The following is a 13588-nucleotide window of genomic DNA, read 5'->3' as shown; positions in this document are numbered from 1 at the left end:
CGAGTAGCTGGGATTACAGGAGTGTGCTACCATACACAGCTAATTTGTTTTTTTGTTTGTTTGTTTGTTTTTGTATTTTTAGTAGAGACAGGGTTTCACTATGTTGGCCAGGCTGGTCTCAAACTCTGACCTTAAGTAATCTGCCCGCCTTGGCCTCCCACAGTGCTGGGATTACAAGCATAAGCCACTGTGCCAGCCCCTCTTACTTTTTGTCAGAAATATGTTTAAATACCAAAATTGACCAATAAGTTGCATTTTATTTAATTTCCTTCACCATTAAGAATAATTTTATGGAAAGGCTAGTTAACATTAAAGTCAATTAATTTTCTCACAGCCAGAAGGAAATATATCAAAGACTCCTGGCTAACATTCAAACTGATGAGAATAGCCCTGCATATATAGCTTAATTTACATTTCATGAATAAAATAAGTAGCTTAATTTATATTCTATGAATAAAATAGATGTAATAAAACCTAACATATGAGTAGAGAGTATGTAAATTGATTTGTGCTTTTAAAAATAAATATGCTATGATTTATTTATTCTGATTTTAAAGCTTTATCTATAAATATTGGAAATAATTTTAATTGTTTTATAATCTAATTCATAATAATAATATTCTTTGTAAAATATTTTTCAGAGAAATATTTCAAAATTACAAATTTAAAGCAACTGATGAGAGATTCAGGCAAAGACCATCAAAGGCAAAGATTAAATCTCATTCTCAGTGTGTTTTTATTTCTCGAAATTTTCATACTGGGAGATTCCAATTACAGGTAGGTGTGATATTTTATAGCAATCTTTTTAAATAATTTCTTTTGATGTCATGTTTTTAGCATTGCTTTCTTAAAATCTGAAGGACAGACAATCCACTGTTATTTTTTAATTTGAGGGAAAAACTAGTTAGTGTTTATACTATAGGAAAACTGAAAAACTAAATGAAAATATAGCATCTTCTACACTTGTTTCTTCATATCTCTAGCCCAACAACCTACATTCCACATATTGGGATTGCTATAGGGATAAAAATAAATGGCATAGGAAAAACTGAAAGCAGAAGCAAGCTTGTCAAAGGAAAAAATCTTGGAGATGAGATACTCAGACAGCCTAACCATACCAACTAAGTGAAATTAAATTCACTTCGACAAGGGTGTACTAGGCCTTTACTGTATTCCAAGCTCCTCTGGGCCCCTTTATTGGAGCTAGAAAGGTATGGGACCTACCTTCAAGGTACATGTGCAGTACAAGTGAGAAAGCCAGACACCTAATTAACTTTGTATGATGTGCTAAGTGTCAACACAATGCTAAAGGAACAAAGGAAAAAAGGCAGAGACGAAAACTATAATAGCTAAGCAAAACAGTGTTTGTTTTATAGATGGATAAATAGTGACAAACTGATAGGTTGTTAAAGTTTCGCTATATATCTTGAGTATTGAACTCAAGTTGTACTTGGTGTTCATTGATCTAAAAAACATTTAGTGGCTGGTGGTGGCACCTCATGCCTGTAATCCCAGAACTTTGGGAGGCCAAGGCAGGAGGAGTGCTTGAGCCCAGAAATTAGAAACCAGCCCAGGCAGCATAGCGAGACCCCATCTCTATGAAAATTTTTAAAATAGAAAAGTAGTTAGATGTGCTGGCTCATGCCTGTAGTCTCAGTTGTTTAGGAGGCTGAGGCAGGATCTATCCTTTAAATCCAGGAGTTTGAAGTTACAGTGAGCTATGACTGTGCCACTGCACTCCAGCCTGGGTGACAGAGTGAGATCCTGTCTCAAAAACAAACAAAATACATTTATTGAGTACTTTATATATGTCAGCACTAGTTTTGCCACTGGGGCTATATAAGCAAGTAAGATATGAGCCCAGCCCTAGGTGAGCCCAAAGTCAGTAGAGAAGAAAAACACATAAACTAAGTAAGTACATCATATGATAAGAGCTCACAAAGTTGAAGAAGCACAGATGAAAGAGCCCGAATTGAGGGGGGCTTCACAGAGAAGACATTTTGAACTGGGTTTTAAGAAATGAAGAGCACATATACACCATGGAATACTATGCAGCCATAAAAAACGATGAGTTTGTGTCCTTTGTAGGGACATGGATGAACCTGGAACAGAAAATCAAACACCACATGTTCTCACTCATAAGTGGGTGTTGAACAATGAGAACACATGGACACAGGGAAGGGAGCATCACACACTGGGGTCTGTGTGGAGAGAACTAGGGGAGGGACAGCGGGGGGTGGGGAGTTGGGGAGGGATAGCATGGGGAGAAATTCCAGATATAGGTGATGGGGAGGAAAGCAGCAAACCATATTGCCATGTATATACCTTATGCAACAGTCTTGCATGTTCTTCACATGTACCCCAAAACCTAAAATGCAATAAAATATATATTTAAAAAAAAAAGAAATGAAGAGTGGTTTGTCAGGAGGAAAGAGAACAAAGGGCTTTTCGTGTTCAAAGGCTTGCAGCTATGAAAGGAAGAAATATATCAGTAAAAATGTTAGAGTGGTAGAAAAAGACACTGGGGATGAGTTTGCGATGAACCTCATCTGCACCCTAAGAATTTTGGATTTTACTCCTTAGGCTGCACAGAACCACTGTGGATTCTAGGAATATGATCAAGAGCATTGTCTGTAGGGCCAGATTACAGACTTCAATTCTGACTGTACAACCAGTAGCTATATAATGTTAGGCAAGTTACTTAACGTCTCTGTGTCTTAATTTCCTCATCTGCAAAATGAGAATAATTTCATCTCCAGAGAGTTGTTGTGGGATTAAAGGAATTATTATGTGAAAAAGCACTAGTGCCTGATCCTGCAGTGAGCACCACACAATTCTACTATTATTTTTACTGGAAATGTTAAGCAGGTGGATGTAAACATCAAATTGATTCTAAAGGTTATTTCCTTGGACTTTTGAATGAAGGACAGTTTGAAATAGAGATTGCATTACAGAGAAAAATTGTTTCTATGTATGCGCTTAACATTAATTTATTCAGTACCCATCATATACTAGGCATTTTCCTAGGTGCTAATGATATAATAATAGCACCATACTTAATGATATACAGATACAAATAGAGTCATGAGTGCAATTTTAATTAGGCTGTTTATTATTCATTCAACAAATGTGTAAGAAGTGCTTATATGCCGGGCATTGTATTAGGCCACTGGGGATTTGGGGGTGAACAAGGGAGATAATAGCCCCTGCTTTTATAAAATTTTTAGTAGTGGGAGAGAGAAACAATCCACAAGTGAACACAAAATATTATTCAGGATTCTATTTTAATTATTTTTTAAATGACAAAAATTATATATATTTATCATGTGCACCACAATGTTTTGAAATATGTATACTTTGTGGAATGGTTAAACCATGTTAGTTAACACATATGTTACCTCACATATTGTTTTTTGTGGTGAGAATGCTTAAAATCAACTCTCTTAGTGATTTTCAACAATACAATACATTGTTATTAACTGTAATCACCATGTTGTACAATAGATTCCTTGAATTTATTCCTCCTATCTAACTGAAATTTTTTATCCTTTGACCAACATATTCTCTGTCACCCTGCCACCCCCAGCCCCTGGTAACCACCATTCTACTGTCTGCTTCTATGAGTTCAGCTTTTTTAGATTCCATATGTGAGCAAAACCATACAGTATTTGTCTTTTTGTGCCTGGTTTCTTTCACTTAATATAATGTCCTCCAGGTTCATCCAGGGTGTCGCAAATGACAAGGTTCCCATCTTTTTTAAGGATGTTATTGAAGATCCCTGATATTCAGTGACAGGAACCTCATCAAACTAGAATGAGAAAGAAAAAATAGTATGAAAAGGATAAGGTAGTGCCAACCTCAGCCAGTCAATCTGAGTACAAAGGAACTGTGCTGTATTGTCCCTCTTCTTCTTATCTCAATTTCTGCTTCCCTATTGGCCTCTTCCTCTTCTACTACAGGCAGACTTCTGTGGGGCGTGAGGATGAAATGATAACAAAAATACATTGATATAATAAAAAACTAGAGATTGATTTCTAACAAAAGCTTTTATTGTAAAATATGGCATACATACAGACGAATACACACACATATACACATGTAAGTTAAATATTAAATGGATTTTCTATACTCATCACCCAGAATAAGAATAGAATATTGCGAGTACCTTTGAGATATTCTGAGTCTTATATATCTGTCACACCTCCAACTCCCACCCTCCACTAAAGGAACCACTATTCTCTAATTGCAGTAAACCATTTCCTTACTTTTCCTTACAGTTTTGCCATAAATGTTATCGAATAATATATTGTTAAATGTCATGTGTTTTGAACTCCATATCTAATCTTTCCTTTTTTGTGCAGTATTGTATTTCTGAGATTCATCCAGTTGATGTACATAACCATTGTTCATTATTTTTACTGTTATTTGGTATTCCGTTGTGTGAAAATATCAAATTTTTTGTGGTTTACATTAAGTTTGGGTTGTTTTCAGTTGTTTCTCGATGAGATCTTTATAAGGGATATTCCTAACAGTAGAATTGCTGATTATGGGGTAAGTGCATATTCAATCTTATTAGATAATTCCAAATTGTTTTCCAAAGTAGCTGTGTCAGTATACCACATATAAGTGCACAGATTACTCCATCTCTTCAGCAATCTTGACATTTTTTAGGCTTCTAAATTTTGACAATCTAATGAATGTGTAATAGTATCTGTAGTCTTCACACCTAATTTTTTTTTCACACCATTGTAGATTCACAGCAAAACTGAGCAGAAAGTACAGGGTCCCCATATATCCTTTGCCCCCACACAGGCACAGCCTCCCCAGCTATCCACATCCTGCACCAGAGAGGTGCATATGCTACCATTGATGAACCCACATTGACACATAATAATCCAAAATTCGTAGTTTACAATAGTGTTCACTTTGGGTATTATGTATTCTATGGGTTTTAACAAATGTACAATCATATATTATAGTATCATACAGAATAGTTTAATTATCCTAAAAATCCTCTGTGCTTCTCTGATTTATCCCTCCCTCTACTCTAAGCCCTGGCAACACCTGATCCTTTTACTGTTTCCATAGTTTTTGCCTTTTCTAGAATAGGCGTATTTGTTATATAGTTGGAATCACACAGTATGTAGTCTTTTCAGATTGGCTTCTTTCACTTAGCAGTGTGCATTTAAGCTTTCTCCATGTCTTTTCATGGTTCTATGGCCTGCATTAGTCTGTTTTCTGTTGCTTATACCAGAATACCTGAAACTGGGTAATTTATAAAAAACAAAATGTATTTCTTACAGTCTGGTGTTTGGAAGTCTAAGGTCAAGGAGGGGCACTTCTGGTAAGAGCCTTCTTGCTGGTAGGATTTCTGCAAAGTCCTGAGGTGGCATAGGGCATCACATGGTAAAGGGATTGAGTGTGCTGGTTCAAGTCTTTTGTCTTCTTATAAAGCCACTGGTCCAACTCCTATGATAATCCATTCTTCTATTAATCCATTAACCCATTAATAGATTAATCTATTCATGACCCAATCACAGCTTAAAAGCCCCACCTTCTGAATACTGCCACATTGTAGATTAAGTTTCAACATGAGTTTTGGAGGAACAAACATTAAAACTATAGCTTAGCCTCTTTCTTTTTAGCATGGAATAATATTCCATTGAGTGGGTATATCATAGTTTATTTATTCATTCACCTATGGAAGGACATTTTGGTTGCTTCCAAAGTTTGGCAATTATGAACAAAGTTGCTATAAACATATGTATGGAAGTTTTTGTATAAATATAAATTTTCCACTCATTTGCATAAATAAAAGGGAGCACAATTATGGGGATCTTATGGTACGAGTATGTATAGTTTTATAAGAAAATGTCAATTTTTCTTCCGAAGTGACTATATCAGTCTGCATTTCTACCCACAATGCCTGAGAGTTCCTGTTGCTCCACATTCTCACCAGCATTTGTTGTTGTCAGTGTTTTGCAGTTTCACCATTCTAATAGATGTATAATGGTATCTCATTTTAATTTGCAATTTGCTAGTAACATGTAATGTTTAACTTCTTTTCCTGTGCTTATTTCCTATCTGTATATCTTCTTTGATGAGATGTCTGTTCAGATCTTTCATTCATTTTTAATTGGGTTATTCATCTTCTTTTTTATTTATTTATTTATTTATTTATTATTGCATTTTAGGTTTTGGGGTACATGTCAAGAACATGCTAGATTGTTGCATAGGTACACACGTGGCAGTGTGATTTGCTGCCTTCCTCCCCTTCACCTATATCTGGCATTTCTCCCCATGCTATCTCTCCCCACCTCCCCACCTCCTCGTCCCTCCCCCATTTCCCCCCAACAGACCCCAGTGTGTAGTGCTCCCCTCCCTGTGTCCACATGTTCTTATTGTTCCACACCCACCTATGAGTGAGAACATGTGGTGTTTGATTTTCTGATCTTGTGTCAGTTTGCTGAGAATGATGGTTTCCAGTTTCATCCATGTCCCTACAAAGGACACAAACTCATCATTTTTGATGGCTGCATAATATTCCGTGATGTATATGTACCACATTTTCCCTGTCCAGTCTATCATCGATGGGCATTTGGGTTGGTTCCAGGTCTTTGCTATTGTAAACAGTGCTGCAATGAACATTTGTGTGCATGTGTCCTTATAGTAGAACGATTTATAATCCTTTGGATATATACCCAGTAATGGGATTGCTGGGTCAAATGGAATTTCTATTTCTAGGTCCTTAAGGAATCATCACACTGTCTTCCACAATGGTTGAACTAATTTACACTCCCACCAACAGTGTGAAAGTGTTCCTATTTCTCCACATAGACCAATGGAATAGAACAAGGCCTCGGAGGCAACATATCTACAACCATCCGATCTTTGACAAACCTAAAAAAAAAAAGCAATGGGGAAAGGATTCCCTGTTTGATAAATGGTGTTGGGAAAACTGGCTAGCCATGTGCAGAAAGCAGAAACTTGACCCCTTCCTGACGCCTTACACTAAAATTAACTAAATTTAATTCAGATGGATTAAAGACTTAAACATAAGACCTAACACCATAAAAACCCTAGAAGAAAATCTAGGCAAAACCATTCAAGACATAGGCATAGGCAAGGACTTCATGACCAAAACACAAAAAGCATTGGCAACAAAAGCCAAAATAGACAAATGGGACCCAATCAAACTCCACAGCTTCTGCACGGCAAAAGAAACAGTTGTTAGAGTGAATCAGCAAGCAACAGAATGGGAAAAAATATTTGCAGTCTACCCATCTGACAAAGGGCTGATATCCAGAATTTACAAAGAACTAAAACAGATCTACAAGAAAAAAACAAACAAGCCCATTTGAAAGTGGGCGAAGGATATGAACAGACACGTTACAAAAAAAAGACATACATGAGGCCAACAAACATATGAAAAAATGCTCATCATCACTGGTCATTAGACAAATGCAAATCAAAACTACATTGAGATACCATCTCATGCCAGTTAGAATGGCGATCATTAAAAAATCTGTAAACAACAAATGCTGGAGAGGGTTATTCTGCACGGTAAAAGAAACAGTTGTTAGAGTGAATCAGCAACCAACAGAATGGGAAAAAATATTTGCAGAATATTAGAGAATACTCTTCTTATTGTTGAGTTTTAAAGAACATATGTATATTTAAGTTACAAAGAACTTATAACATATATGACAAGTTTAAAATACACATTTTATACACACACATTGTGTGTGTGTGTGTGTGTGTGTGTGTGTGTGTATACACATATACAGCAATAGTCCTTTATCAGATATGTCTTTTGCAAATATTTTTTTCCCAGCCCGTGGTTTGTATCTCTTGGTATGTGACTGTAGTTTTGATTTATATTTTTCTGCTAACAAATGAGATGACTGTCTTTTCAAAAGTTCAAAAGTACATTGGGACTAGGCGTGTGGTTCACGTCTATAATTCTAGAACTTTGGGAGGCCGAGACAGGCAGATCCCTTGAGCTCAGGAGTTCGAGACCATACTGGGCAACGTAGCGAGAGCCCATCTTAAAAAAAAATGAAAAGCTTATTGGCCATTTTGTTTTCCTCTTATGTAAAATGCCTGTTATTTTTTTTTTTTACCTCTTTTGCTATTAGATTATTTGCCTCTTTATTATAAAACTTTGAAAGAGTTATTTATTTGGGCCTAATCCTTTTTCAATTATGTAAATTTGAAGATTTTCATCCATTTTGTTACTGCTCTTTGCACTATTTTTTTTTTTTTGAGATGGAGTTTCACTTTTTTGTTCAGGCTGGAGTGCAGTGGTGCAATCTCAGCTCACTGCAACCTCCATCTCCCAGGTTCATGCAATTCTCCTGCCTCAGCCTCCTGAGTATCTGGGATTATAGGCATCCACCACCACCACGCCCAGCTAATTTTTGTATTTTTAGTAGAAATGGGGTTTCACTGTGTTGACCAGGCTGGTCTGGAACTCCCGACCTCAGGCAATCCACCCACCTTGGCCTCCCAAAGTGCTGGGATTATTTACAGCTATGCACCACCAAGCCCAGCCTATATATGTGTGTATATATATATGTATATATATATATACTGGGCAACAGGATGAGACTCCATATATATATATATATATATATATATGTATGTATGTATGTATATATGGAGTAACTGCACTCCAGCCTCCCAGGTCACATGATTCTCCTGCATCAGCCTCCGGAGTAGCTGGGATTACAGGCACCCACCAAAACACCCTGCTAATTTTTGTATTTTTAGTGGAGATGGGATTTCGCCATGTTGGCCAGGCTGGTCTTGAATTCCTGGCTTCAAGTGATCTGCCTACCTTGGCCTTTCAAAGTGCTGGGATTATAGGTGTGAGCCATTGCACCCAGCCTCTTTGCACAATTTTAAAGTGTGTTTTTGTTGCTGGGCAGATGCCTCAAAAGCGGGGCTTAGCCTAGGAGGAAGCCAGGAAAGAATTCAAGGGCAAGCTGGTGATGTTGGAGAGCAATCTTTTATTGAACATTACTGCTCCTTGCAGAGCAGGGTTAACTTATAGGCAGCACATCCAGAGACAGCAACCTATGGGCTCTTATCAACTGTGTTTATACTCAGTAAACCAACATTCAATTACATGCAAATTAAGGGGTGGATCAATGCAAATGAAGGGGTAGATTACCAAGAACATCCTAGGAAAGGGGCAGTAATATCAGAGTTCTTGCCATGGAAAGTGGTGATAACTTCTGAGTCACTGCCCTGGCACTGGTAGTACTGTCTTATGTTAAGGAGCAATGAGAGCCGGTAGGGATCACTTTTGTCACCATCTGCTGATTCCTGTGGGTTTCTTTACTTTGTCCTGTCTGGACAAGATCCTGTTTTGGTCAGCAGGGTTGTGACCAGAAAACAAGTCCTGACCGTTTCCTAACCTCATTCCCCACCTCAGAGATTACTCTTCCTTAAAGGGCCTGGGGAAGGGCAGAGGCCCATCTTCTGTAACTGCTTCTTGCTCATTCTATGGGTGTAGGCGCTGCCTAGCATTGAAGGAGTAAAAATCTCTAGATACCTGATCCAAGGGGCCCAACAGCAGGGAGTTTTTATTTTCTAGGTCAAAAGATGGGATGGGTTGGAAGCCTTGTGCCACCATCATCTTTATGTGGAATCTAGAAAGTATAAACTTTACTAGGAGGTTAAACAAGAAAACGAACTAGAAGGAAGAGAAAAATTAATGCTCCTATGCCCACCCACAGCATCACGTTATATATTTATGCATTTGTGAAATAATAGCTTTCAGTCTTTTAGTGGTTTATAAACATAAGTCATGGTATCTTCCTCTAATGCCTGTGAGGACTTACAATAAACAGGCTTAATCCTGGACAGATGTATCCAGGTAGTGATTCCCTTGACGTTCAATAGCAGTAGTGTTTTTGTTTTTAGTAAAACTAAGTCTTCCAGGAGGAGGCAATACTTTATTTCTGTATTCTTGAAGGGCCTTGTGAACCTATCCTAAATTATAAAGGAGGCATAGTGCTGGATTATAGGAATGAGACACCATGCCCAGCTTATAATTAACTTTATAGAAGGCTTGCACATCTTATTTTGTTACCAAGCAGTGGGTATTCTGTCTGACATGCATAGAAGCCAATACTATGGCAACAGTTTTTGAGAAAAGAAAAAGTTTCATTGCAGGTTGCCTGGGCAAGGAGTTAGAAGGCAATGATCAAATATATCTCCCTGAGCTGGGGTCTGGGACTGTATTTGAAAGGCAGTAACTATGAAGGAGATAGAAAAATGCAACAAGGCATGATCCGATTGGGTCCCAAAGAGGAGGTGCCCGGTCCTTGGCTTTTAAACTTGTACTTCAGCAAAACAGGAGCTGGGCATGGTGGCATACCTGTAATCCCAGCATTTTGGGATGCTGAGGTGGGTGGATCACTTGAGCTCAGGAGTTCAAGGCCAGCCTGAGCAACATAGTGAGACCCCAGCTCTAAAAACAAAAACAGGGCACCCCCTCATGCTTTACTGGGTCCCTGTTCCTCAACTCAAGTTACTTAGATTCTGCATGCAGTTAACTTTTCCATTCTGGTCAGCTCTGGGTCACATATCAGGGGTAACTTGTTCATCTGGGCATGCTCATGTGTGACTTGCAACCTGGGGACCCACTGCAACTCAGAAACACATTACGTTGTTATAACTGCCACTGACAAAGTAACAAGAGTGAGCTGGTTCTATAATTACATTGTTAGTTTTTATTACTGAAATTTTTTTTGAGATAGGGTCTTGCTGTGTTGCCCAAGTTGGAGTGCAGTAGCACAATCATAGGTCACTGTAACCTTGAACTCCTGGACTCAAGGGATCCTCCCACTTCAGCCTCCTGAGTAGCTGGAACTACAGGTGCACACCACCATATCTACTTTTTTAAAAAAAAAATTGTAGAGATAGTCTTCCTGTGTTGCCCAGGCTTAACCTGAACTCCTGGGCTTAAGTGAGCCTCCTGCCTTAGCCCCTCAACATGCTGATCACAGGTGTGAGTCACTGCACCCAACCCCTGTTACTGGAAAATGTATATGCTTGTGCTTTTGTAAAATGATTTTAAGTAAACTTTTAATTTTAGAATAATCTTTGATTTATAAAAAAAAAAAGTCATAAAGATAATGTAAAATTTTCCTATACTCTTCACGCAGTTTTCCTCCAGTGCTAACATCTTAAGTTACCATGGTACATTTGTCAAAACCAAGAAACCAACACTAGTACATTATTATTAACTAAACTCCAGATGTTATTTAGATTTCACCAGTTTTTACATGAATGTATTTTTGCTATTTCAGGACCTAATCCAGAATCCTACATTGCATTTGTCTCTTTAATTTCCTCTGCTCTGTGACTATATCTCCATCTTTCTTGTTTAACCTGACCTTTACAGCTTTGAGGAGTGCTGGTCATGTTTGTGAAATGTCCCTCAATTGGGATTTAACTTTTTTTTTTTCATTATGTATAACTGGGGTTGTGGATTTGGGGGAAGAATATCACTGAAGTGAAATTTATGTGGTTTTTAAAATATTTCATTGATATAATTTTTAAATAGTTTGAAATTAATTACCTACACTAGAATGCAAAGACTTTAGCTATTCCACTTAATGAACATTGACAACTATGTATACATTCAACCAACAACTAAAACAAAGTACAGAACATTTTATCATCTAAGAAAATTCTCTCATGTCTGCTTTCCAGTCAATTCCTCTACTCATCCCAGGTGTCAGCTTTCTGACTTTTTGTCTCTTTGTTTTTTGAGATGGAGTTTTGCTCATGTCGCCCAGGCTGGAGTGCAATGGTACGATCTAAGCTTATTGCAGCCTCCACCTCCTGGGTTTAAGGCAATTCTCCTATCTCAGTCTCCAGAGTAGCTGGGACTACAGGCATGCACCACCACTCCCAGCTAATTGTGTATTTTTAGTAGAGATAGATTTTCACCGTGTTGACCAGGCTGGTCTCAAACTCTTGACTTCAGGTAATCCAGCCACCTCAGTCTCCCAAAGTGCTGGGATTACAGGCATGAGCCCACCCAGCAGCTTTCTGAATTCTAACAACAAGGTCTAATTATCATTTGTTCCTAAATTATATATAAATTAAATTATATCTTTTATGTCTGAACTACTCGATAAAAGTTTTGGGGTTCACCCATACTATTATGTGTGTTATTATAGAACATTTTATTTATGCATTCTCTTGTTGATGGAGATTGGGTTGTTTTTAGTTTTTGACTACTGTGAATAAGACTACTCTAAACAACCACATGCTTTCAGTAAACATATATTTTCATTTTTCTTTCTTTCTTTTTTTTTTTTTTTTTTTTGAGATAGAGTCTCCTTCTGTCACCCAGGGTAGAATGCAGTTGCGTGATCTCAGCTCACTGCAACCTCCACCTCCCAGGTTCAAGTGATTCTCCTGCCTCTGCCTCCTAAGTAGCTGAGACTACAAGCACATGCCACCACGCCCGGCTAATTTTTCATATTTTCAGTAGAGGCCAGGTTTCACCACATTGGCCAGGCTGGACTCGAACTCCTGACGCCTAGTGATCCACCCGCCTTGGTCTCCTAAAATGCTGAGATTACAGGCATGAGACACCACACCCAGCCTTTATTTTCATTTTTCTTGATTAAATACCTGAACATGGAATTGTCAGGACTTGGGAAGACATATATGTAACTTTATAAGAAACTGCAGAACAGATTTCCAAAGTGATTGTAACTTATTTCACTACCATCAGCAAAAAGTGAGAGTTTCAATTGCTCCATGTACTTGCCAACATATGGTGTTGTTATTTGTATTTTTAATTTTAGCTATTTTAATGGGCATCAAATGGCATTTAAATGTGCTTTTAGGCCAGGTGCAGTGGCTCACACCTGTAATTCCTGCACTTTGGGAGACCAAGATGGGCAGATCACCTGAGATCAGGAGTTTACAACCAGCCTGGCCAGTATGGCAAAACCTCATTAAAAAAAAAAAAAAAAAAAAGAAAGAATAGCTGAGTGTGATGGCGCTTGCCTGTAGTCCCAGCCACTCAGGATGCTGAGGCAGGAGAATCGTTTGAATTTGGGAGGCAGAGGTCGCAGTGAGCAGAGGTTGTGCCACTGCACTCCAGCCTGGGTGACAGAGCAAGACTTCATCTCAAACAATGCAAAATAAAATACAAAATAAAATAGTTTTTAATTTATATTTTCCTGATGACTAAAGATGGTGAGCTCATTGGCTAGCCATATATATTTGTGTGTGTGACCTGCCTGTTTCATTCTTCTACTCACATTTTAAATTGAAATGTTGGTTTTGTTTCATTTGCTTTTTTTTTTTTTTGAGATGGAGTCTGGCTCTGTCACCTAGCTTGAATGCAGTGGCACAATCTCGGCTTGCTGCAACCTCTGCCTCCTGGGTTCAAGCGATTCTCCTACCTCAGCCTCCCAAGTAGCTGGGATTATAGGTGTACACCACCACATCTGGCTAAGTTTTGTATTTTTAGTAGAGGCAGAGTTTCACCCTGTTGGCCAGGTTGGATTTGTTTGCTTTTTAAATTAATGACTTATAGGAGTTCTTAATA

At 38.1% G+C, this 13588-nt stretch overlaps 1 protein-coding gene across 1 annotated transcript in view; it reads left to right on the top strand.

Annotated features, from left to right (window-relative positions):
• The window catches only part of CUNH1orf185 (chromosome unknown C1orf185 homolog), a 41175-nt gene that overhangs the window by 15902 nt on the left and 11685 nt on the right, over positions 1-13588 (top strand). The window contains exon 3 of the mRNA XM_032297071.1: positions 642-777. Coding sequence (XP_032152962.1) covers positions 642-777 — 136 coding nt within the window. The remainder of the gene's footprint in view (positions 1-641; positions 778-13588) is intronic.

The sequence above is a fragment of the Sapajus apella genome, unplaced genomic scaffold (assembly GCF_009761245.1).
Source record: "Sapajus apella isolate SASKATOON/1434 unplaced genomic scaffold, GSC_monkey_1.0 scaffold36, whole genome shotgun sequence".
NCBI classification, from domain to species: Eukaryota; Metazoa; Chordata; class Mammalia; order Primates; family Cebidae; genus Sapajus; species Sapajus apella.
Note: the sequence above shows the minus strand (reverse complement) of the source record. Positions and strands in the feature narration are given on the sequence as shown.